Below are 25749 nucleotides of genomic sequence, written 5' to 3'. Positions count from 1 at the left end.
GGCCTGGCCCCCAAGGCCCGCACGTGTGCACCGAGCCCCGGGCACTCGTGAGGCCACCCCCTCCTTACCGCACCTGCCCTGTGGCAGCCTCTTGCAGCGACCGCCAGAGGCCCAGGCCACCCTGCAGGAATGCGTTGCCTTAGGGCCCTGGGCGGCAAGGACCCATGGCCTCTGCGGCCGCCCGGCTGGCCTCCTGCTCTGCGTACCAGGGAGGGCCTTGCCCCGGGCTCCCAAGGCTGGGCGGAGCTCCTGGGAGACCAGAGTGTGTGGTGGAGCGTTGCCCGCTCACCGTCGTGAGCAGGTGGGCAGGGAGGTCAGGGAGACGTGGGCTGGCCCGTGAGGCTCGCTGAGACTCACCGTGGGGGTGGGGGTCTCCGCTCCGGCCTCCACAGTCCCTTGGTTACGGTTAGATTTGACAACTTCCCCAGGAGTTGGGGTCTGCAGGGCCTCCACCTCTGTCTCTAGGGCTTCCCTCGTGTGAAGAGGCAGAGAGCCTGCCGACCTTGCAGTGGAGCGGCAGCCCTGGGCGCAGAGAGCTCGAGACCCCGGGTGATCTGGAGTCTTTGCGACCTTTCCTTGCAGATCCCAGGGCTTCCTGCCTCCCCACCCCCGACTTCCCAGGGCCCTCATCAGGCGTGGGGAGGGGCTACCGCGAGCCTCAGTCCTGGGGACTTCCCCCTGGTTGGAGCGTTGAAAACTCCAGCAAAGCAGACACGTGGCATGTGAAGCTGCTGACCCTGGTCTCCTGGCCTCTCTCACAGGTGCTGGGCTCAAAGCCGGTGGCTGTCCCCGTTCCCCTGGAGACCCTGGTGCAGGAGCTCCCGGCCGCCTGCCGATTCCTGAGTGTTCGCGGCCACGGGGGCCCAGGAGCCGGGCGGGTGGGGGCCCGGGGGCAGGAGGGGGTGTGAGGTCCCGAGCGGCGTGTGTGTGGCCCCAGGGAGTCAGCCCCACCCAGAGGCCACACGCTCCCTGTGTGTGTCGACCTGAGTCTTGAGGGGCTGCGGTGATGACACAGAGGCCCTGAGGTGAACTGTGTGATCATGTTGTTCCGTGTCGGGCGCTGCAGGAGCGTCCAAGGAGGCGCGACCCGGCCAGGGGTGCCCCCCGTCAGGGCCGCGCCGTCACCAGCGCTGTGCCTACCCGGAGCGGCCGAGGACCTGGGGGCCGTGTGCCCGGGCCGGGGACGGGCGTCTGCAGGGGCCGGGGCCAGATGCCAGCCTCCACTCTCCCCACTCCCGCCCCTCGTCGCCCAAGCCCAGGGTCCGCTTTGGACGACCACCCCTGCGCCCCGACCTCGAGCCTCCTCAGTCTGCAGGGAGAGGAGCTGGGGGCAGGGGGACCAGGGCCCTGGGTGACGTACGGGGGCTGGGTCGTCTCAGGGCCGGCAGGGCCCAGGGCAGGTGGGCTGTGCAGAGTGGCCGCTGACCCTGGGCCCGGGTGGCTTCTGACTTCTACGTAAAGAAGACGAATTTTCTCATCGAAGGGGAAAAACTGCCCGATTATTATCAGGGCAAGTTGGTTAGAGTGTTAGTTAAGTCATTTGTCAAAGCTCATTTAGTTGTCAAAATTAAATCATTTCCCTCCATTTCCTGGCGGATTGGTCATAATGATAACTTTCTTGGCACGGCATTTATCATCCTGCTCCAAATGGGGGCTGGGGTCGGGGGCAGGCGGGAAGGTGTCCCCAGACCGATACGACTCCCTGGTCCTTCTGTGGCAGGAAGATGCTATTTTAATCGTGCTTAGCTCCTGTTATCACTTACAGCATAGCGTTCACGTAGCTGTAGCCGCAGGCCTGGACTAAAGCAGGGTGATACCAGTGGTCATGTTCACAAAGCAGGGAGAGGGACGTGGGGGGCTGTCAGCTCGCCCACCCCAGCGACACTGACGGCGGGAGACGGTGGCCCTACGATGCAGGGTTCTGATTTCAGCCGTGCGGCTAAAAAAATTAACATCCTAAAATAATTGTAGGAAAAAAAGTGTGGCTTACAAGAAAAAAGGGTCTTGCACAGAAAAGAAAAAGAGAAAACGGTCCAGTCTCTCATTTCTCAGATGCTCCTTGACGTTTCCGTAAGGTCAGTCATGTACCTGCTCACAGCCCTCGAACAGCACGAAGGTTACAGCTGAAGAGGGGGAGTCCCCCCACCCACCCTAGGCCCACCGCAGCCAGGCTTGCTGATTTTTCTAAATTTTTCTCAGAAAGAATTTCAGGCAATGTTGGCATACACACAACTCTGTATGTGTGTGTGTGCATCCGCACACACGTACGTATATATATATATATGTGAAATTCTGTTAATTCAGTCAGAAAAGTGTTTGCTTTTTGTTCATCGCTGTAACCTTGGAGGTGTTTGTTGGCGTCTGTCTCCCTTTAGCTGCCTGCTATAGAGCGTGTCGTGTGAAGGTCCTGCGTCGTCTCCACCCGCTGCTTACCCCTGTTGATGGACGGTTGTCCTCTTAAAAGTTACAGCTGATGCTGCATAGACGGCCTGCTTTGGATGTCCCAATGGGCTTGTGTGAGAGTAGCCGCGGTCAGCCCTTCGTGGTGTGATCTTGCGTGTACAGTTCTGACGCTCACCGCCTCGCCAGCCTGCAGCACAGGGGTGTGAAGCAGCATCACTGCAGGGCCCCGTGAGCCCGCCGACCCCGGACCGCTGTCCCCAGCAGCCACGCTCTCCTTGCCCCTCCCCTAGCCTACGGACGAGCTCTCTGTGTGTTGATTGGCCACTCGTCGTGCTTTGCTGCTGGTAAATTACCTGCAGGCAGTCTCTGCCGTCTCAGCTGTCTCTTTCACAGTGGTAACTAGTAGTGACTGTAAACCCTCCACCGTGAGCAAATCAGCCGTGTCAGGCGCTGTGCATCACAGGCCCCCCTCCCTCTCACGCGTCTCTGGTCCTTTGCACACGTGGTCTGACGTGTCAGCCCCTCAGGACTCTGCTGTGTGCTCTGCCCGTCTCAGAACGGCCTCCGAAGTACACGCTTCCTTCTGAAGTTGTTTTTTCATTCTTTCTTTTGTCTGCAGTTACTCTTTGACTTTGCTTTCATGCAGTAGCATGGTGGCACCAGAGCCATTTGAAGCACCGCCTTGGTCGTCAGCTTAAATGCGTCTCTGAGCTTTGTTGCTTTTCACTGATTTATCCTCTGTTCTCCAAACTGTTTCTCTTCTCTCTTAGCTCTGTATGAATAGGCTTCAGCAGCTGAGACTGGTTTCTGCCTCCTCCAATCCCGTGTTTCCGCCTGTCTTTCTCAGGATGCTTGTAGCTGTTACTGCACGCTTATTTTTCAGATGAACTTTAATATCATGTTTTCAATCACCAAAAAGCAATTTTGATATTGTAATTGAAATAGAGCTGAAAGCAGACTAGTTCAGAGAGAGTTTGTGTCTTTATAGTCTCTGGGCTTCCTGTCTGATGGCACTGCGCGTCTTTCCATTCACCTGGAGATTCTGAGTTTTCTTCAAGTAGATCCTGCACATTTCTTCAGTTTTTACCCAAGCATTTCATCTTTTTGGTTGCTCTTATCAATTGGATCTTTCCTTTCATTGTAATTTTTAATTTCTCTTTGTACAGAAAGACTGTTGATTTTTTAATGTTAATGAGTAACACACCACTTTACTGAAACAGACTTCTCTGTAGTTTTTATTATTTTTCCCGTGGATTCCCTTGAGTTTTCTAGGTATATAATTGTATCCTTTGCAAACAGGGACAATTCCATTCTTTGCTTTCAGTGCTCAGCACGCCCCTCTCCTTCTTTGGTCTCATCACATTGCTCAGTGGTCCCAGAACAGTGCTAGGTGCAGGCATCCTTTGTCTATAATTGTAATCAGAATGTGCCTAATCTTTTAACCAGAGGAGCCCTAGCTTTTAGTATCATGTACCTTCCTTCTCTAGGAAACAGATATTCATTTCCTCTAATTTCTTTTAAGTTTTAACGTCAAACATCATGGAAACCCGCTTTGGCATCTTTCTGAGTGGCTGGTGACTTGTCCTTTGACCTGCTCGTGTGCTCTTTTACATGAGTGGTTTTTCCGGTGTTACCGCCCTGGGCACACCCTGCTCAGCCGCAGCGCGTTACTATTTTAATGTCCCACTGAGCTGCATTTGCCACTCCAGCCGTCGCAGTGCGTGTGTTAACAGTCGTGATCACAAGGCCTGGTGTCAGCTTTGGTCAGTTCAGCTTTGAGCACCAGAGTACCAGCTTCACGGGAAGAATTTGAAAGCTTTCGTTCTTTATTCTTCCTGAACAGTTTAAATAAGCTGTATGTTCCTTAGAAGGCTGAAGGTCTCTGAAACCATCTGAACTTTGTGCTTTTGGGGTGTTAGCACTTTGATGACTGTAAACTTTTTTCTTCTTTGTTGGTTTTCTTGATTTCCATCTCTTCCAGGGACAATTTTGGTAAAAGAGTTTACTAGAAAATTTTCTATTTCAGTTATATCTTCAGATTTATTTGCATTGAGTTTTGCAAGTGACGCCTCTTAATTTTTTTATATGTCGTCACCCCTGTTTTTTCCCTAATATGTTGTGTTTGTGCTTTACCACTTTTCAAGAAACAGCTTTTACCGTTGTCTGTCAACTCTGCCATCTCCTTTTCTGAATGAACGCCGTGGCTTTTCTCTTCGTTCTGCGCCCCTCTGCCTGGGTGGGTCCTCGCCGCCTCGGGCTTCCTGCGTGGCGGCTGGGCGCGTGGGCTGGGCAGCTGCTGCATCTGCGGCTGTGCCTGCCCTCTGAGCCCCGCTTCGGTCGCATTCCTCTCTGGGTTTCACGTTACTTTCTAGACATCCTGCTGCCACTTCTGTTTTCAGCTTTGACCCGAGAGTTGTTTAATGAGGAAATCTTTGTTTCCCAGTTGCGTTTTTTTTTTTTTCTTCCTGTTCGTTTGGTTGTGCATTTAGAGTTTTTATTGCATCGTTGGGGGAGAACGTGGCCTGTGTCATGTTGACTGTTTGGAATTTATTGAGTTTTTCTTCGTGGCCTAATACATGATTTTGTACATGTTCCAGGGGCTCTTAAAAAGAAGACTTATCTGTTACCAAGCTTGAGATAAACGCCCCCCGTGCGTCGCGTATGTGGGTGTCGGTGCGAGCTGACGGCTCCCTCTGCCCCCGTCCACTGACGTGCTCGCCCTGTGCTCTGCTGGAGGCTCGCTGGGGCAGGTGCTGTCATCTCCTCGTCCTTTCTCCTCTGCTCCCAACACTTTGCGGTCGGCTGTGGTCTCTGCCCCTTCACGACTCACGTCTTCCTGTGGATTAAGACCTTGCTGAATCACCAGTGGCCCTTGGGCTCATTTCAGCTTTTTCTGCCCAGAATTTAGACTTGTTGGATTTCATTTTGGCAATTCGGGCCTCTTTTTCGTTAGGGCAGTAATCTTGATCTTTTTTTCACTTCTAACGTCTCTGAGTCATTTTGTTTTAGAGGTGATTCTTACTTGCAGTACAACACACCGTGACCTTGAAAAATCAAAATGAATATTTAAGCCCCACGGAGCCCTCTGCACTCACTTTCCCTGTCTGTGAAGTGGGTCGTTTTCTTCAACCGAAACGTTATGTGGTGTTTACTGTACACGTTATGCCGCTAACTGGCACGATGCCATCCTCTTCAAGATATTCTTCCTCGGACTTTGACAGATGAGCCAAGCAGGTCCAGGAAGGTGAATTTTCCAGAGCTGCCCGACCGGCCGTGTGTGGGCTGTGGCTCCCCCCTGCCCAGGGCTCCCCACTCCACACCCCGTGTTCTTTCTGCTCATCGACCGGCCTTGTGTGGGCTGTGGCTCCCCCCTGCCCAGGGCTCCCCACTCCACACCCCGTGTTCTTTCTGCTCATCGACCAGCCGTGTGTGGGCTGTGGTCCCCCCTGCCCAGGGCTCCCCACTCCACACCCCGTGTTCTTTCTGCTCATCGACAGGCCGTGTGTGGGCTGTGGTTCCCCCCTGCCCAGGGCTCCCCACTCCACACCCCGTGTTCTTTCTGCTCATCGACCAGCCATGTGTGGGCTGTGGTCCCCCCTGCCCAGGGCTCCCCACTCCACACCCCGTGTTCTTTCTGCTCATCGACCGGCCGTGTGTGGGCTGTGGTTCCCCCTGCCCAGGGCTCCCCACTCCACGCCCCGTGTTCTTTCTGCTCATCGCTTGTAGCCGCCATCACACCATCGATGGAAGCCCAGGTCAGCCTGAGTGAAGTGATTTCTGGCTTTCTGGATGAGCTGTGGCAAGTAGGGTAACCTAGTAACCAGGTTCACTTTTTACTTAATTGGAAGCAGACCACGGCAGGCTCAGGGGTCAAGCAAACAGTCTCCTGAGCAGCGCCCCCCCGCCCCGCCTGTCCTCTGAGCGGGAGGGCCGCCCTGCCGGGGCGGGGGCTACTCACCCGAGGGCCACCCTCTGGACACTGCTTCCGGCTCCTCGTGACCGTCAGAAACAGCAGATGGAGCCAGAGACTTGAGGAAAAAGGCCACCCGGTTCCGAGCCCTCACCTCCTGGGGCCGCGACCTCAGTGCTGAGCGTGGGGCGGGCTTGGCTCCTTGATGGGGGTCGTGGAGGTGCGAGGTCCGCCGCAGACGCTCCCGGGGGTGGACTGTCTCAGGCCGCCGTGAGGAGGAGGGACTCGGGGGCCTGCTGGAGGCAGGAGGTCCTTAGGGCCGGAACCCCCCAGCCCAGGGTGGTCCTGGGGGCGGCCGTGTCCACGCTCCCGGCTCTGTTCCTCTGGGGCCCGCATCCAGTCGGCTGGATGACCTTGCTGCTTTGTCTACTCAGGGACAGTCAGTGCACCCAGCCCTGGGCTCCGAGACGAGCCTGCGGCCTGAGCTCGCCCCGCGTGGGAGCGGCCCAGCCTCAGCCCCTGCCACCGCGGGCACGCCATGGCGGGGCTCGGCCTCCTCTGCCTGCGGGCCAGGCCTGGCCCTGCTCCGTCTGGGGGATGCTGAGGACGGTTGCAGGTGCGCCTGCCCAGTCTGGTCCCAGCGCGGCCCTGGGCGTCCCTCGCTCCCTCTTGGCAGTTGTGCTGTGGGTGAGGGGAGCGGTCCAGGGAGCCAGCCTTCCAGCTGTGAGCAGAGGGTCTCTGCGCAGGCAGAGAAGTGTAACTGGAGGAGCCGAGCCCTCAGCAGTGAGCTCAGGCCTTTGCCTTCAGCCTGGAGCTGGCCTCGGGAGAAGAGGCTGCAAGCCAGGCTCTGCCTCTGGGCGCCCAGTGGCCAGGGCCCTGCTCACTCAGGCTGCAGGGGCCTGGCCGGCTGGCCTGTCCAGACTGGGAGCTCAGGCCTTCTGGGGCCAGGTCCACCCTGGCGAGGTGTGAGCCCCCGTCTGGGTGTCCGGGGCTCAGGGAGGCGTGAGCAGGGGGCAGACACACCCACCAAGCTCCTGGCATGTGCTCAGCTGAGCTTCCCACCTGCTGACCCTCTGAAGGACCCTCCGGGTCTACTGCTCTGAGCCCCACCGTGCAGACGGAGGCCAGTGTCAACGTGCTTCACAGCACTGGCGTCAGAGCCCATGGGGCGGCTCCTCCCAGCGCCCGCTGTGCCCCTGGTGGCAGCTCTGTCCTCTGTAGCTGGAAAGGGCGGGTCGGGGGCCTCCCACATGCCCGCTCACCGCCTGGATTGTGGACTGGGGTCGTGGGAAGACCTGGGGCGTGGCCGTGTGCTGCCAGGAGGTCCGGTGGAGAGTGGCCGTCCCCGTGATGGAGGGGGCGAGGGCCTTACAGGGAAGACAGGTTTGGGTGAATGTTGCCCAGGGGTCCGCGTCCATCCAGGGACAGGTGGTTGTGAGTGGTGGGTACGGAAAGGGCGAGAACCTGGCCAGAGACCCAGGTGTGCCCAGCACGGGGCCTGCAGGCGAGTCCTTGCGGGGAAGAGCCTGGGGAGGCCCCAAGCCTGGCTCAGCCAGGAAGGCTGGGCAGGAAGTCGAGGGTCAAGACCCTCCTGGGGGGGTGGGCAGGGGACTGCCACTTCTGAGAGCTCGCTGGGGCCTCGCAGGTGAGGCCCCTTCCCCAGTTTACAGACAGGGAGCAGGTGCAAGGAAGCATCTCGGGGATTCATTCACACGTGGAGTTTTAGCTGTGACAGACTGTGGGTCCTGCCCTCAGCCCTTGTGACTGAGCTGCGAAGGTCCGAGCAGGCAGTGAGCACTCGTGGCCCTAGTGGCCGAGGTGGGGGGCGCGGTGGTCCTGCCAGCCCAGTGCCCTCCTGCGGGGCTGCCGCTCCTGGAGGCCCGCCCTGAGGGGAGCGCACGGCTCTGCTGGGAGGCCGGGCGCCACACACCCTGCGCTCTGGCTCCAGCCCCCTCGTCCGACCGTAACGTGCATGGACCCAGGGAAAGAGACACGTTTAGGGAAGGAAACAAAAGCAGCAGGTCAGTGCGGCCGCGAGGGGCCCGAGGCAGCATCTGCGCCTTGAGGAGCGCACACACCCGCGCCCTCCGACGCCCAGGCGGTGCCGTGTTCAGACCGGCCGACGAGCCTCTCGACAAGGGTAGTGAACCAGGGCCCCCGAGCCCTGCACGAGTGAGGCCGGGCGGAGGCCGCAGAGCGTCCCGTTTGCCCTTCTCTCCCTGGTGCATGTGCGGCCGTGGGAAAGCACTCTCTGTGGGGAAAAGCCCACTCAGAAAAGGCTTCAGATTTTCTTGAGACGTCTGGTAAGGAAACCAGCTACACGGCAACGTGAACTACTGGAAAATAAGTGAACAAAGCTTATTTACAGCACAGGAGATAGCCCTCGAAAAAATCTGAAGAATTAAACACGGGATTCAGACCAAAGTCACGTGAAACAGCAGTGATGTGTGGCGGGAAAGGATCAGCCGTGCGGCTGCCTCCGCCGATGGCGCCTCCTGCACCGGGAGTGCAGTTGTCTTTACAGGAATTTGATGCCTGCCATTTGCAGAAGCGGGTAGTGTTTGGCATGTGGGCATGTGACGGGTCGTGCCTCCGCGAGGCCCGGGGCTCCCCTCTGTGGTCGCCCCCGGCCCCTCCCCTGCCTTGGTGCGGCCACTTCCCTGCAAAGCAAGAGTCGGGGGGGTGGTCAGTGAGGAGAGAGCCTGGGAAAGGCAAGGACCCAGGGCTTCTCGAGGAGGGGCAGCCTTTGGCTCAGAGCCTTGCCCACCGCCTGCAGGACACAAGGCCCGGTGTGCGGATGCAGCCCGTGCAGCACCCATGCCCAGGGAGCTTGGCAGGGCCCCCTCCTGGCCTGTACCCCCTGGAGAGGGTTCTGAGGGGCGCTGATATGCCCTCCACTGTGGCTGCTCCCCCGCGTCAGCCGCTCTGCCCTCCCCCAGCTGTCGGAGACACTCTTGGAAGTCCTTCAAACTCCGACTGGCCCGGAGCCTGGGGAGGTTCACGTGGGAGTCAGTTCTCCTGCTCAGCTCTGCTGCTTGTGCGAAGCCCCCAGGCTGCTCCGTCTTGGAGTCCCAGCCCCCGGATGGTGCCCAGGCCACCGTCAGGTTCATGCGTGGCCATCAGCCCCCAGGGGCCACGTGGCGGATACACAGAGTGTCCTCCGCAGCTGCTCGGGCATGTTGGCCAGGAGGCCTGTGTCGGGGAGGTTCTGCGAGGGGCCTTGCTGCGCCGGGAAGGAGGCTGCTCGTCGGCGGCTACAGGCTGAGCGTCTTCTGCTTGTCCTCCCTTCTGGCTTCGCCCCCGCAGCCCTGGGCACCACCGTGATGCCCAGTCCCTCTGCCGCCGCGGCCACGCGCAGAGGCGGGAGACGGACCCTGCTGCCCACATGTGCCCTGCGCCCGAGACAGGGGAGCCTTTGTTCGGCTGAGCGCCCACCGGGAGCGTGCCAGCATTCCCGAGGGCCGGCCCGCGCCCTCCAGGAAGGACAGGGCTGTCCCTGCTTGTTGAAAACTGGAACGTCAGCTAATGAGGAGCCGTTGAGAGACTGGTGGGTCCCGTCCCAGGACAGCTCACCACGGTGGGCCTCGCTGCTCCCCGAGGTGCAGCGGCGGCTGGGCGGGAGACTGCGGCTCCCAGCCTCCTGCTCACAGGATGTGGCCGGGTGCCAGGCCCAGGGGGTCAGGTTTTTTCTTCCCTCCTCACCATTTAGCTGTGTCATTGTGTGAAGAGCAGTCAGAGGCGGTGTTCAGCTCACTGTGTCTCTTGGGGACACCTGCAGAGAGTCAGCTCCCCAGGAAGGCGGCCTGGCCTGGGGACTCGGGCGGTCCTGGTTGAACTCAGGCTCGGTCCTGTCACATGGCCTTATGGGGCCCAGCTCCTGCCTGTGCCCATCTTGGTACCGCTGCAGGCGACCCACTAATGCCCGGGGGCCAGGCGCCCCACAGGGTCTGGCTGGGACGCTGCCGCCTCCCCGCTGTGGGCTGGGGTGATGGTGGTCACGCAGGTGCCTCTGGGTGCTCAGGTGGACCGTCAGCGTGTCCCTACCCTACCCGAGCCGGGCCTTCCTGGCGGGGCTGCGCTCACACTGGCTGCAGGCCCGGGGGTCCACGTCCAGACACGCTCAGGAGGCAGCTGCTCTCAGGTCTCAGGGCAGGCGGGTTGTCGGGGTCGGGCAAGGCTACCAGCCAAGCACCAGCTGCCGTGGCCTCTGCCTCACGCGTTCAGAAGACAGGACGTGCCTGGGAGGACGGAGGGACCCGGGGGTGGCCACGCAGCAGCCGCTCCCGCTGGGCAGAGGCCTGCAGCCCCCCGCAGTGTTGGCACGGGAGGCTGAGGGCCCGCCTCTGGAGGCCCCACCCTTCCAATGCAGGGTATGCGGATTTGATCCCGGGTTGGGGAACTAACATCTCACATGCTGCAGGGCAACTAATGCCGTGCACCGTGACAGAGATTCCACACATCACATCTGAGACCCAGCACAGCATGTTAAGAAACAGTGCCCAGGCCACGGGTCACCCGGCCTGCCGGCGCCTCTGCCCGCCCCGCCCGCTCCTGCCCTGCACAGGCCGCGGGACTGGGGCTGTGACTCGCGTGCGCTTTTTCAAGTCTTTTTCTTTTCCTGATTATAAAAGCAACGTGTATTTCTAGTGGGAAAAATAGAAAAGAGTAACGGGGGAATTGACTGTAATTCTATCGATCACTCTTATATGAACTCCCTTTAATTTACTTTCCTGTGTTATAGGCTATATATTTGTATATGGTGGACATCACTCTGTTTAATTTTTACTTAATATGTCAGTGTTTCTGATGCATGGAGCACCAGTTTCACAAATATGTCCTGTATCTTTGAAAGCGCTTAGCTTGTTGCTATTTCATTGTTTCTTACTATTATCCTTACGTTATTTTCTTTCTTAAATTTTCCGGAAGCACTTTGTGTGATGCCAGTGATGCCTGAGGCATGCCGTTTCCGCAGCGCCTCACCATGCCGGGAAGAGCACAGCCCTTTCTGAGCACCCTCCGCGCAGGTGTCTGGCACAGGGTCTGGCCGCCTGTGTTCTGTTTTTGACTATTTATGTGGCTGTGCTGGGTCTCAGCTGTGATGTGTGGAATCCTTGTTACGATGCATATGGGATCTGAGCTTCCCGACCAGGGATCAAACTCGCATACCCTACATTGAAAGGCGGATTCTTAACCACTGGACCACCAGGGAGGTCCCAAGGCCGCTTGTCTGTGAATCCGTGCTTTGAGGAACGGTATTATGTATTGCCTTTTTCAGTTATAGTGGAAATGCATACTTGCGGATAGCTTCACACACTGTCCCCTAAAGCTCAAAGTCAAGTTCCCTAAGATTCTGCTCCCAGAGAGAACCAGTGGTAAGGGCACGTGCACATCTGTTTGATGTCTGTGTGCACACACGCACACTCACAGATGCAGGTACACACAGGCGCACACACACACAGATGCACATACAACAGGCACACACACACACACACACGTGTGCACCCACACACATACACACAGGCACACGCGCGCGCGCACACATGCACACACAAGTACACGTAGACACATGCACGCACATGCACACTCACAGGCGCGCACACACACAGACACACGCACACACAGAGGCACACGCATGCGCACGCCCTCGGGAGTAAAGGGCCCGTGGTCCCCGTGGCCCTGGCTGTGGCCGTGTCCCGTGACGCGCTGGGTCTGGTCCACAGGAGGCAGGCTCGGCATCGTCACGCCCCCAGGACGGGCTCCCCAGCTGCCCCGGGGCCTGGCCGCGCACGGCCCTCCGTGAGCGCCTCCTCAGAGCTGGTCCCGGCTTTCTGAACCAATTGGCCTGTGTGCGGAGTCACGTGGTCCCAGGGGCCAGAGGCCCCGCGCGGGGGATGAGGCGCGCCCGGGCCGCCCGGAGCTGGGTGCAGAGGAGCGGGGGCCGGCAGTGCCCCAGCCTCCGCGGCCGGCCGGCCTCCCTCAGCGCGCGCTGCCATCATTCTCCCTGCGTGACACTCGACAGCGGGGAGTTAGCCAGCTTGTTTCATCTCTTCTTAAGGAAAAGTTAAATTTATAAGCCCAGCCCCGACCTTCCCTGTAACTCATGTGCTCATCCTGCTCCCCGGTTTGATGTATGGCACCGCTGTTTCATTAAACAACATACAGGAATAATTAGTTCGGCAACGATGCCTCAGAACAAAAGCCCTTGATTTAGTTTGACTTTATAAGTTGGTCTCTTTTGATGTGCAGGAGCACATCTGGGGTCTCAAAGAGAGCAGAAAGGAAAATAGACGACGTCTAGCCAGGCTGGGGCTCCGGGTTTCCCAAGCACAGCCAGTAACCCTTTGGTCCCGGGCCCCAGCGGCCGCGTGAGCCCCGCAGACCCGTCAGTTCCCGCACTCGCGCCCGGCGGCCGGGCCTTGCTGCAGCCCCACCTCCTGCGTGCAGACCCTCCTCCTCTTCTTTCCCTCACTCAGCGGGTGCGGCGTGTCGGAGCCCACGGTGTGCGGTGCCCTCGAGTGCTCCGGGGGCCGCAGGTGAGCAGGGCCTCAGCCCCATCTGTCCCGCTCTCAGGTTCTGTCCCCATGGGCTGCCTGGGGGTCTTCCGACCTCCCCCGCCCCAGCTCCTGCCGCCAGCAGGTGAGGCTGCAGCCTTGCCCGACCCCCGGGGCCCTGCAGGCCCCACAGTCATGGACCCCTGCCCCCTGCCCACATACGCCCCTCTTCTACATGAGCTGCCCCCCTCCTCCAGGCCCCTGCAAATAAGTCCCTCAACTGGGCACTGTGGCTTCTCCCTCGAACCCTGGCGTCCTTGCCGCCCCGGGAGAGCCCTTGGCACGCAGTGCCCAGGAGGGAGTGACCGTCGATGCCAGAAGTACTGGGGTGGGGGGCCTATGTCCTGGCGTCTGGCCCCCTCATGCCCCTCAGCGGGCCGGGCGTACGACGGGCTCTGTGCACGGGGGTCTGGCCTGTGCGCCGCCTGGCCCAGCCGTCCGCGTGCATGGGGACCCCCGCTGCCCAGGACCACGTGAGCCGGGGTGGCAGGGGCCTCGCGGGCTCGCGTTTACAGCCGGCGCTCCGGCAGCGGTGGTGCCGTCCTTGCAGGGGAGTTTTGGACCAAGTCCATGCAGATTCTGTTCCAGCTGGCGTTCGGAGCCACGGGGGCAGATTAAGTGGCTCTCTCTCTGGCTTTCGGTTTCTAGGGAACCAGGTCTGGGACAGGCAGACGGCGGGTTCCCTGAGCCCCCGTCAGGCGCCCTTCACCCCTTGCTGCTCCAGCCGTGCCCTGCTTGCCCTCTCACCCAGGACACAGAAGGACACGCCCGCTCTCAGCAAGGCCCAGTGGGAGCACCAGGGCCGCCCTGCCTCCCCGGCCGGACGGGGCCCAGGACCGCCCAGCGCACAGCGGAGTGGCTGGCATTGCTGCTCCAGGCTGTCTGGCCCCTGCCTGTGGGCCACAGACCCCCGGGGCCTGCCCTGCCAGTGCCTGCACAGCCCCCAACTCTCGCCTGGCCTGGGAGAGGCGTTGTTTATCCCCACTTCACAGATGAAAACACCGAGGCCGGAGCGGGGACGTGATGCACCCCAGCCCTGCGTCCTGGCCAGGCTCTGAGCCTTGGCCTGCCTGCGTCAAAGCCCCTGCTCGCTCCGCTGCTCAAGGCGAGTCCCCTGGGCTGACCATACACCTTTCCCGCCTCGGTGACACGTTTCCACACTCGGGGCCCGTCAGCCTGCTGCCCAGGCGCCCGGTCCTGACCCGTCTGTGACCCCTGCCCCATGGCTCCAGCTCCTGACCCTCGAGGCCGCGGCATCTGCCAGCGGGAAGGGGCCGCTGCCGGTGCCGGCTGCGTCGCCGGGGACAGCAGGCTTCAGGAGGCTCTCCTGTAATCTCTCTATCCACACGGCCCTCATTTTAATTTGCAAAATTGAACCCAGATCGAGAGCGGTAAAGCCAGAGGACGGTAAATATTCATGCCTCAGTGAGCGAGGGTGGCTCCATTGCCGTCGTGAGATTGGGAGAATTACCTTGGGGATTATGTATATTCATGGGCCGATTTTTATTTGCGATATAACATGACTCCCGTTGGCCTGTGTGTTACCCGGTCTACCCCAAACAGACTTTGCGCAAAGCTCCCGCCCTTAAGCTCCTGGAAGTCCTCTCGAGTGGATCAACCTCTCCCCGCTTCCTAGGAGACAAGCAGGAATAATCGCCCTGCACCCAGCCGGGGGCGGCCACGCATCCTCCTGTGTCCGCTCCGCAGGGCATGGTGCGGTTCTTGCGTGTAGGCCGCAGCCGAGGAGACGAGTTCTGCTCCCACGGCCATCTCGCCCCCCACCCCAACCCTGGGCTGCAGGACCAGGCCTGTGCTATGTGCCCGAGCTGGGCAAGTGCTCACAGGTGACCACCCAGGGAGGCCAGTCGACGGCAACCTGCCCCACAGGGCATCCAGCTCTGTTGGTGCAGCTGCTCGGGAGCACCCGCGGGGGGATCGGGCGGAGCCAGGCCTGGGCAAGGTGTCTGGCTGCCGCAAGTGTCTCCTAGGCGGCTCAGAGCCAGGCAGGGTCAGCCGGCCACAGCCCACCGCCTGCTCTCAGACATAAAGATTTTCATGCTATGACGGCAGAGCTGAGCAGCTGCAACGGAGCCCGTGGGGCCTGGGAGCCTGAGGTGGTGGCCATCTGGCCTTCTGCAGAGACGTTTGCAGCCCTCGGTCCTTCAGCTTTGGGGGACGTGGGCCCTGGAGCCCCGTGTCGGGCTCAGCCCTGGCCTTCACGTCCTCTTGCGATTTCATCGTCACAGCGACCCCGATGAAGCTGGGCTGCATGTCTCCTTTCTGCTGATGACATAGTATTAACAGTAGTCGTGTTCGCGGCTCATCTTCACCAAACAGTTCCTAGCTTTTGATGCAGTGTGAATGGCTCTGCACGGATTACCTGGGGTAATCCCCCCCACTGCCCGGGGAGGCAGGTGCATTTTCCATCTGAGGAAGCGGAGAGGGCAAGCCCCATGTGTGCAGCGTCATGGGCCGGCTCGAGAGAGCTGACCCGGGAAGCCTGGCCGCAGAGCCTGCACTGCTGGGGCCCTTGCCCTCAAGTGCAAGTTCATGTGGCAGCTTCACCCCCAGTGCCGTGCCAGCCTCCTTCTGTGGGCAGGACACACGGGATCCCGTGTCCTCCGGGAGGCCTGGCCCAGAGCTTCCCCGCAGGGTCTGCATCCCAGCCCACCACTGCTGTCGGGGAGGCCTTGGGCCCCGTCTGCCCTCTCTCCACGGGGGTCGCAGTGAGACCGACAACTCCTCAGGCCTGTGTGAGGGCTGAGTGGGCTGGTGTAGGTGAGCTTGTTGGAACACTGCCCAGGGTATACAGTAGGTGCTCCCTGAATGGGAGCAGTGGCGGGGGGAGGTGACGAGGTCCCCAGGCGTCTGAGCGGCTCGTTGGTTAGCACGTCAGCAGAGGGTCTGCAGACCACGAGCTGCAGGCCAGAGGCCGGAGTGGACCTTGGCCGTTGGTCTGGAGCCACGGAGAGCCACGCTGGGCCCCCGAGACCACGGGCGTGGAGGCGGCTGGGGTCCACCTGCCGCCGCCTTGGTCACCGCCTCACCTGTGCTGGGCCTCTAGTGCGTCCCAGGCTCCCCTACGCCCAGCCGGCCCCTTGATGGGACACGCCACTCAACTCACCACCCCACCCAGGGCGCTCACGTGCTTGGCTTTCTCTGCTCCGAGTTCTAGCTTTCCGGGTGTAATCTTCGTCCATCTCACCTGCAGCCGCTGCACTCCTCGGATAGCGTGACAGGGTCCCTCGCAGCCCCACCAGCAGGTGGGCATGTCGGCTGTCTGCTCTGGGAGCCTTCCATGTCTGAGAGCCCTCTCCAGATTTCCAGGCAGACCCTAGTCAGCCCAGGGTTCACCCGTGCCTCGCGAGATCTCTCGGGCATGGAAGAGACTCTGCCGGCCAAAGCTGAGCCTCTTCTTCGGCCCACGGCTCCCTGGGTCCTCGGCGTCCTCCCCACGGGTGGCTTCTCACAGGCCAGGCTCGTCAGGGCCAAGGTGCCTTCGCGCACTGCGGCCGATTCGCCGGCTCTGGCTGGGGCTCCGAGTTGGCCTGGTGTCAGGAACAGGTGAGTGCCCCTGACCTTTGACACCTGTGGCCCTGGAGCCTGCACAGCTGCCGGACATAGTTCTCCGTGGCCGGGCGTTCTGGGTGACTGCCCCCACGGGCCGGGGACTGGCAGGCCACGGCCAGCGGTCAGTTGCCCTCAGTGGCAGTTTCCAAGAGGGCAGTTAAAGCCAAGCCTTATTTTTATTTTAAAACAAACGTGGACCTATCATGGCATCGAACACAAAAATTTCTATGAGCCTTAAAACTTAGAAGTGGTTCTGTGCCCCCCGCAGCTGGCGTCCTGTACCTGCCCCCCTCTGCCATCTCCTGGGACTGCTGGGCTCTGGAGCCCATGGGCTGGCAGGCTCCCCCGGCACTGTGAGCCCCGCAGCTTGCCCTGAGGGGCCCGGGAGGGAGAGGTTGTGCTTTCGTTTCTGAGACCCCCCCGGTCTTGTCCGAGTGGGCTCATCCTTTGAAACCCCGTCGCCTGCCCAGGACCCAGGCCACCAGGTTGGTTCTCCACAGCCTGAGTGTGGCCGTGTCCCTGCTTGGGACGCTTCTCCAGGCTGAGCCCCCCCGGGTCAGAGCTGGCCTCCTTGGCTCACCTCCCGAGGATTCCTTACCCCACAAAAAGCCCGAGGATGTCGTTAAAAACAATTAAAGCCCCAGTTGTATGGAAAACAGGAGAATCAGACATCATTGTAATTCAATTTAAACTTTTATGGGATGACAAATGCGTGCAGGGTGGCTGGGAGGAGGAGCGTGGAGCTTCCTGGCAGGCCCCTTGTCACTTTTACGGTTTTCCATTGTTGCCGGACTGGGTGGCTAAGAACCTGGGTGAGTTTGTGAGGTCGCAGTGGAGGGGCGGGGCCTCCGGTGGGCCCCGCAGTAGGAAACCCGATCCCCCCCTTCCGCCCCGCTGGTGCCCACCACGAGACAGCAGCAGGAGGGGCCAGCAGGCAGCAGGATGGCACGGCCTGCCATGGACAGCCGCCTGCCCAGCGCAGGCACCCAGAGAGCACAGCCAGGTGGGCAGGCGCGGCACCGGCCGTGGGGCCTGACGGCGCATCGATGCTCACTGCATCCCCAGGACTCTGGGCAGGGCTGAGCTGGGGTGGTGCACACAGGCCCGGGGGTGACCGAGCTCCGGGCAGGCAGCCTGGCTGGGCACTTGGGGGCGGGGCGGTGGCTGGAGGAGACAGACGCGCCGGCAGGCAGAGCCCCCATCAGAGCCTGCACTCGGGTCCGCGGGTGCTTGTGGGTCCCCAGGCTTCTGAAGACGGCCTCCTCCTCTTAAGGGGCGTGTCTCGTTGCTGAGCAGGGGCCCCTGAGAGGAACGTCTCCTCGCTTTCCTCCCTGGGGGCAGCTGGCTTTGGCTGAGGCCCCCGGGGATGTCTGCGTGGAGCAGAGCCCAGCGCTGGGCAGCAGCACAGCCTCTCGGGACGAGGCCAGGCGGGAGGGGCCAGGCCAGCGCTGCCAGGCCCGGTTCCTGGTGGTGCCAGTGCCCAGGGGCAGGGGCCGGGGCACTGAGCCAGGACAGGGAGGGGCTGGCCTGACCTCCTGCGATGTTGCCTCCCCGGGAGCACGCCTGGGAGGCCGCTGGGCCTGGCCATCCGCTGTGGGAGGAGCTTCGCCCCTTCACCTCGGGGTGAAGTGGGGGCAGGAGGGACCCCCGAGGAGCCCCGTCCCGGTGGGCGACAGCGGGTGGCAGCCAACAGCCCACAGCACCGCGTGGAGGCGCTTCCCAGCGCTGCTGGGGGCGAGTGGCTGTGGAGGTGGGCAATCAGGGGCACTGAGGCAGGCGTGCACCCCACCACGGGTCTGCATGGCGGTGCTGGGGAGCATGGGGAGGGGCACGACAGGAAGGGCCCCCGCGGCGGCGTGCCCATGAGTACGGGCGTGGGTAAGAGAAGGAGAGGCTGGGCAGTCAGGAGGAGCAACCTGGACAGACCGTGCGGCCCAGCCGGCCGCGGTGTGAGCCTGCAGGCAGGTGTGCGTGCAGAGACGTCTCCCAACAGGAGCAGATGTCCACCCCGGGCAAGGGGCCGAGCTGTCGAGTGGGCCAGCGGCACGGCCCTGCCCTGGACGCTCACAGGCGCGTGCACCTCGCGGGGCACTCACATGGCTGTGAACGCCCGTGGTGGGACACGTGAAGGCTCCGCGGTTTCTCCAGGGCAGCAGGGCCGGGGTCAGGCCTCGGGGCCTTCAGCCCCACACTGAGGCCAGGGACGAGTGGCGACTCAGACAGGCCAGTCCCAGGAGGGAGCACAGGCCGCGGGCACCTCGCTTGACCCCGCAGCTTTCTGAATGGTTCGTTCCTCTGAATACAAGTGGGTGGGGACTGACCCCCGGGGCGCATCTGCTGCCCCCCACAGCCCAGGCCGCCCTCTGCCCAGCGACGTCCCCACAGCCCAGGCCGCCCTCTGCCCAGCGGCGTCCCCACAGCCCAGGCCGCCCTCTGCCCAGCGGCGTCCCGAGTTTGGCTTGTTGTGCGGTTAATGCACTGGGCGGGGATGTCTTATCTGCGCCCGGCCCAGCTCAGAGAAGAGGGAGAAATAAGAGCAGCAAATTGAAACCTTATTAAACCAAATTGGTCAGGTCTGATGGAGCCAAACCTAGACGGGTCTTTGAAAGCTGATTTCATTTTTCCCTCCGGTCTGAGCCTCTCTGGATTGCAGTAACTGATCCTGGTGTAAGCCTGTTAGTGTCGACCTTGTGCGTCTCTTCTCTCCCGACTTACATTTCGTTAAGCACTGATGCAGTCTCAGGGCCCTGACCCTCGCCTTCGGCACAGCCAGGAGCTCCCAGGCTCATTAGTGGACGAAAACGGATCACGGGTCCAATCTCATCACGGCCGGTGCCGTTATTACAGCAACCTCTGCGCGTCAGAAGCGCAGCTCAGCCCCCTTCTCAGCATCTGGTGATCCTGGAGGCTGTCCTCACGTGTGTTGTGGTGGCTCTGGCTCTTCTGTGTCCTACGCTGCAGAAACTGCACTCCCAGAGAGCTGGGTCAAGGGCTGCGGTGCTCGTGGGCGCTGGTGGGGCTGACGCGTGTGGGGTGACCGGAGAGGGGCTTCCAGAGGGCACAGGCCTCACCCCCAGGCCTCAGTCCCAGATCTGTGAAGTGCGGTCATCGAAGCCATCTGGGGGTGGTTGGGCGAACAGTGAGGACCAGCTTGTCACTCGACGAGTGTCCTGCGGACGCCGTGTCTCTCCTCTGCCCTCGCCGCCGCTGGCTGGGTGTCCGATCCTGCAGGCTGGTGCTGTGCAGGGCAGAGACGCACGCCTCAGGACCACACCTAGGGCCACTGCCCTGCCGATGTTCAGAGGCCTTAGAAAGCGCCCCCGTCACTGTGAGCCCAGCCTTCCGCCGAGGGCCGCAGATGCCGGAAAGCACAGCGCGGAGGCTCAGAAGCCAGAGAGAGCCCCTGAGGGCGTGGGGCCAGGCCGACAGACATCTGTCTGCTCTCCCACTAGCCCATCCCAGACCCCACGGGGCGAGGGCCTGTCCCGCTGGGGCCCTGCTGGCCAGAGCGGGGCGCTGAGGGGCCAGGTCTGAAGTCTACCGGGCTGGCCATCAGGAGGCACCGCTGACCTCCGCTGGGGCAGGGGAGGTGGCTGGGCCCTGCCTCAAGCTTCAGAGCCTTCTTCCTGGATTCATGGTGGGGGTGTCCACCCTGCGGTCCCCAGCGCCACCCCAGGTCAGCTGGTCGGGTGGTCAGGGGACAGGCCGAGGGCCAGGCCTGCCTCGAGGTCCCGGAGCTGATCAGCCCAAGTCTCAGCCTGTTTGCCTTGTGACCTTGGAGACATCAAAAACCTCTGTTTTCTCATCCATAAAATTGAATGTAAAAATATTGACCTGCCTTGTAGGGTTTTATGAAGAATAACTGGCCTGGAAGATGGTAAAGCTTGTTTATTAATCAGAAAGGGCCAAACTGCTCAGCAGGCATGAGCTCGCGCTTGGAAAGCGTTGGCTTGCTTGATGGTGTTCCTCCTCCTCCTGCCAGCTCCCCCGCCCCCACCGCCCCCGTCTCGTCTCTGGCCGTCACTCATCACGCCTGTCCTTCCACGTGTTGGGGTGCTTCCCCCGTGGAGGCTCAGGTGCCCCCCACACATGGTGCGGCAGGCACGCTGCAGGGACAGGACCCTGCGGACGGCGGTGAGCGCGCGCGGGGCTGGGGAGCAGGCCCGCAGCGCGGCCAGGGTGAGGGCCCGCGGACGGCTCTGGCCAGGGCCCCACGCACCGGGCAGGGCTGGTGTCAGGTGACACTCTGTGGTCACTCGGTCACCCTGCGCCACATTCCTGGAAGGCCACGTCCCGGCGCCCGCGCGGACCGTGCAGGGTGCCTCTTTCTGATTAATCTTGACGGTGGCTTTTGACACCGCTCCTCTCACTTTCTCTGCCCCCTGACCTCCTGGTTAGGTGGTTAATGGTCTTTAAACAAACACTGGGGTTTCAGGCTCCACCGGGAAGGACCGGGCTCCTTCCGCCCAGCCCCCCTCCACAGGGAGGAAACGGGGGTTCCACACCCCGACCTCGTAGACTGGGCGCCCGCAACCTAGCGGCCAGCGCTGCCTTCCGTCGAGGGTGTCGGTGGGGGGTTTCTCTCCTCTGCTGCTCTAAGCAGAGGTCCTCTGAAGGTCTTGTCACCCAACGTCGGTCTCTGCAGACGTGTTGCTCGCGCTGTGTGTGTGTGGGGGGTCTTTTCTGCGCCTGCTCCTCATTTAGCCGCCTTGGGCACAGAAGTGTGCTGCTGGGGTGGGCGTGTGAAGGTTTGGGGACAAGTAAGATCCGTCGCCCCTGGTGGCTTCCAGCCGCGCCCCCCTCCTCACCGCCGCTGCAGCCCCCCACCGCCTCCACACCTCCAGGCACCCTGGTTGTGAGTGGACTTTCCCTGACCCCCGCACAGCTGGCTCTTGTGATCAGGGTGTCAGCTCAGACACGGCCTCCGCAGAGGTCTTCCCTGAGCTGTGCCCCAACACAACCAGACTGCCCCAGTCCCCAGCCGGGGCCCCAGCATCACGCTGAGGCGTCTCCTCTAAGCATGGCGTGAATGACGCGCAAACTGGGCGTGCCTGCGCACGCCCTCCACACGCAGCGCCCTGCGTCTGTCCCACTCATGCTAATGGGCGGCGGCGCTGCGCAAGTGCCCGCGGTGCTGCGTTCTTTGCGGACACAGCTGGCCCTGTCCCCACACCTGGAATAGCCCGGCCCGCAGCGGCCCCGGGGCCCGTGTGTCTGGTGAATGAGGAGTGGCTCTGCCCGGTGGCGCCTGCAGGCTGGCAGCGGGCGGGTCTGAGCGGGCAGGGGTGGCACAGCAGGCAGCGTGGCTGGGAGGCGCTGGGGCAATGCTCTGCCCATGGGGGTCTGGGCAGCCGTGTTTGTCCTGCACTTTCGAGGCAGCCAGGCAAGGCCAGGCAGGCGGGGCATGGGGAAGAAAGTGCAGGACGGAGCCTGGGTGGGAGAGGGGCGCGAGGGGCCCCGTGGTGCAGTGGTCAGGCTGCAGTGACCACCGCCCACAGCCAGGCCCGGGCGCCCCGTGGACCTGCTCCGTGCAGGGGCATCTGATCGGGAACCCGTGGCTGCTGGCAGCCCTGGGACGCTGACCTCTCCGCCTGGGCCCCCGCCCCGAGGTGCAGACTCTGAGCCCACTCTCTTGTTCCGCCCAGGTGGTGAGGAAAGTGAAGTCCATGCAGATGTTCCACACGCCCGTCAGCTCCGCTGTGCAGGGGGACCGGCTTGGTATCTGTGTCACCCAGTTTGACCCGAAGCTGCTGGAGCGCGGCCTGGTGTGCGCCCCCGAGTCCCTGCACACGGTCCACGCGGCCCTCATCTCCGTGGAGAAGATCCCCTACTTCCGGGGGCCCCTGCAGACCAAGGCCAAGTTCCACATCACCGTGGGCCACGAGACGGTCATGGGCCGGGTGATGTTCTTCGGCCCCGCCCCCGACAGCCTCGACCGCGAGCCCGTGCTGGACTCCTTCGACTTCTCCCGCGAGTACCTCTTCCAGGAGCAGTACCTGTGCCCGGGCCCGGACCCGGCTGCGGCCCACGCGGCTGAGGCCGATGAGAAGGCGGGCCAGGTCTCGGCAGGCCGCTGCCCCCGGCAGCAGTGGGCCCTGGTGGAGTTCGAGAAGCCCGTCACCTGCCCGCGGCTGTGCCTGGTGATCGGCTCCAGGCTGGACGCCGACATCCATGCCAACACGTGCCGGCTGGCCTTCCACGGTGTCCTGCTGCACGGGCTGGAAGACAGGAACTACGCGGAGAGCGCCCTGCCCACACTGCGGGTGTACAAGCTGAAGCAGAAGCATGGCGTCGTGGAGCGGGTGAGCACGCCTCCCTGCCTGCGGTCCTCAGACGGGAGCTGCGTCCACATCCTCTGGCTCGGCTGGTCAGAGCCAGGCCAGCACACAGGCGGGCCCTGCAGCTGCCTGGCCCAGCTGGTCAGCGCGGGCGGGCGGCTCCTTGGGCGGCCCCCGACCGTCAGCTGTCCCCGCAGCCCCACCTGGGAGCCCCCGCCCGCTGGGCCCTGAGCGGACACGCGTGCGGGCCTCCTTGTCCCTGTGGCTCCCTAGTGTCGAGTCCGGGGGTCAGTGATGGGGGTGGTGGTCCTGGGACCGACCGGTGTCTGCAGGCTCAGAGCCGCCCGCTGAGAAGCCAGTGCCAGGAACTCGGACACCCGTGGGGCCTGCCTGAGGCCCCCACAGGCGCCGCGGTCCTGACCCCCAAGCGGTAGAGCAGGGTTGGCCGTCCGGGTGTGGCCCTGAGTATGTGTAGACGCGGGTGATGGGCGGGGTGTGCAGGGACTGTGGGTGGGTGTGCAGGGCCCTGGAGCCCGTGACTGCGGGCCGCGTGGCCTCGCCTCCGACCCCCTGTGCCTCATCCTCTGCTGGCCCCCAGCCCTGACCCCCAGGGGCCTCTGCGCATGCTGCCCTGGGTGCTCCACGCTGGAAGGCGTGGTGTCGTCGTCACCCTGGCTGCCTGCAGATGAGTTTCAGTGAGAGTTGGCACACCCGAGAGCTGGCGAGTCTCTTTCCCTCAGTTCCCTTGCTGGAGAAGCGGGGGCTGTGCACCCCAGCCCTCAGGGCCGCAGGCAGGGGGGCCGCCGTGTGGGCAGGGCCGGCCCTGAGCGCCAGGCCCCGTCTGCTCTCCTGGACTTCCCTCCTGGCGCAGCTGCCTGGGTCCCCAGCTGGCACCTCTCTCTCCGCCGTGCTGGGGTCAGCCTGGGTGTGCCGGCCCCCCTGGGCCTGGCCCCCACTGGCGCCGGACGGGCAGGGCCTGCGGGCTAGGTAGAGGAGCCTGGGGCATCGGCCCAGCCAAGTGTGGACACGCAGACGCCACCGGGCACGCTGGCCAGCTTTGAAGTCTGGGCGGCTCTGCTGCGGCTCCCGGCTTGCCCCGCTCCACTGCTGACGGCTCACTAATTGTGCCTGGGGCCCCGGGGAGCACGCCAGCCTGGGCGCAGGTGGCCTGAGACTGCCTCTGGCCAGTGTGGGCTCTTGGCTGTCCGGCAGCGCTGCCCGCGGTGCCCCAGGCCCCACCCGGACTGAGGCCACTCAGGGAAATCGAGACTCTTCTGGAGCCGCAGCCGAGCAGACCCCGCCTTGGGGAGATTGGATGGCCGCCCGAGAGTGCTGGCCCCACCCAGCACCCAGGTCTCTCCTGCCTTCCCCATGGAATCTGATAGCCCGTGCCTGTTGGCCCCCCTTTGAAAATGGCTTTTTCTGTATAGACAGAGGGCCAGGGCGGCTGGCCATGGTGCAAAGTGCTGGCTCTGGATCTGATGTCCCGAGCAGGTGCTGGCCTGGCCCAGCCGTGGACCAGTCCCCCCGCCCCCAGCCCAGAAGCTGTGGCTCTCTAACGGAGGCTGGTGGAAAGCCGATGAGGCCACGCGTGGGAGGGCCTGGCCCGTGTGAGGTGCCCGCAGTGTGCACCCACCTTTCATCCCGAGCACGGAGCTTTGGTGCCCCTTCATTGGCACCGAAGGAGCTTTGCCCACGTCGGCGCCCAGGGATGGGGACAGTCAGGGAGGCAGGAGCCGTGAGTCAGGGCCGTGGACACCGGGCCTGTCCCTGTGGGTCGGCGCCCTGGGTGCTGGGCAGGCCTTGGTCTTGAGGAGTGGGCCTGGGCGCCCTGTTGGTGGGCGTTCGGGCTGGAGCCGAGCCCCAAGGCCTCTGGAAGTCGCCCGACAGAGTGAGGTGACTTGCAGGCCAGTCTCCACCCCTGGATTTGCCCAGGGGGCTTACATGGGGCCAGTCGCCCCCAGAGACCGTGTGTCTTCCTTACAACCACCTTGCAGGGGACACGCGTGTCCTGTGACCCCAGGATGGGGTGCTGAGACCGGGGAGGGACCGGGCCGCTGTGCCTGGTGCTGGGGGAGGCGCGGTCGTGGCAGCGTGCTCCTTAAGCCAGAAAGGACAGACGAGCCTGGATGACTTCGTCCGGGGACCTGGTGCTGCCGGTCCTGGCGGCTCCGAGGGCCACTGGTGGCAGAGGTCTCCCGGGGCCTCGCAGTGCCCGCTCTCTGCGGCCCGCGCCTGGCAGTGCCCGCTCTCTGCGGCCCGCCCTCGCAGTGCCCGCTCTCTGCAGCCCGCCCTCGCAGTGCCCGTTCTCTGCAGCCCGCGCCTGGCAGTGCCCACTCTCTGCGGCCTGCCCTCGCAGTGCCCGTTCTCTGCAGCCCGCACCTGGCAGTGCCCGTTCTCTGCGGCCCGCGCCTGCAGTCCCCGCTGCCCCCAGCTTCAGCTTCTGCCGGCCGAGGCCTCGGCCCCTGGGCGGTTGTCTTGCTCCTAGATCTCCCCTGTTCTCACCGACACCAGCACTCCCTCCTGACAGTAGCCCTTCTGGAAGAAGCCCCCGAGGCTCAGCAAAGCCCCGGGCACAGGCTGCAGGGCCGGGGGAGGCGGACCAGGCCCCCTTCCTGCAGCCCCCCTGTCCCGGCGCCCGTCCTCCAGTTGGAGTTAGGACAGTCGCCTCAGGACTTGGGCAAGTCCAGGCCGCGCCACGGAGCCAGCCGGAGACAGACACACACGTGGCGTCGTACTAGGTGTGCCACCGGCCGAGTCCCACTCGGGGGCCGGGGCGCAGGGCCTGCGCCTGGCGGACCCTGTGCGAGGCTCGCGGCACTCGAGGACTGGCCCATGGCTATGGGGCCGGCCGGCCAGGCGGGTCCTTCGTGGACACCGTGGCCCCTCAGCCCATCTCACTGCCGAGGCTCAGCTTGGTCCACGCCCGACGTCCTGGGGTGGGCTCATGGGGAAGCCGGCCTCCCCGTGGGACGTGCTGGTGTCTGATCCCCGAGGGCTCCGCTGAGGCTGGGAGCCTGTGGAGACGAGCCTGACC

General features: G+C 62.8%; 1 protein-coding gene across 2 annotated transcripts in view; it reads left to right on the top strand.

The window, feature by feature from the left end:
* Nucleotides 1-25749, top strand: part of EEFSEC (eukaryotic elongation factor, selenocysteine-tRNA specific) — a 108948-nt gene that overhangs the window by 68651 nt on the left and 14548 nt on the right. For both annotated transcript variants that reach the window (XM_061397292.1, XM_061397293.1), the window contains exon 5: nt 22080-22736. In XM_061397292.1, the coding sequence (XP_061253276.1) occupies nt 22080-22736 (657 nt within the window). The remainder of the gene's footprint in view (nt 1-22079; nt 22737-25749) is intronic.

The sequence above is a fragment of the Bos javanicus genome, chromosome 22, assembly GCF_032452875.1.
Source record: "Bos javanicus breed banteng chromosome 22, ARS-OSU_banteng_1.0, whole genome shotgun sequence".
NCBI classification, from domain to species: Eukaryota; Metazoa; Chordata; class Mammalia; order Artiodactyla; family Bovidae; genus Bos; species Bos javanicus.
The sequence above is the reverse complement of the archived record's forward strand: the minus strand, read 5'-3'. Positions and strand labels throughout refer to the sequence as shown.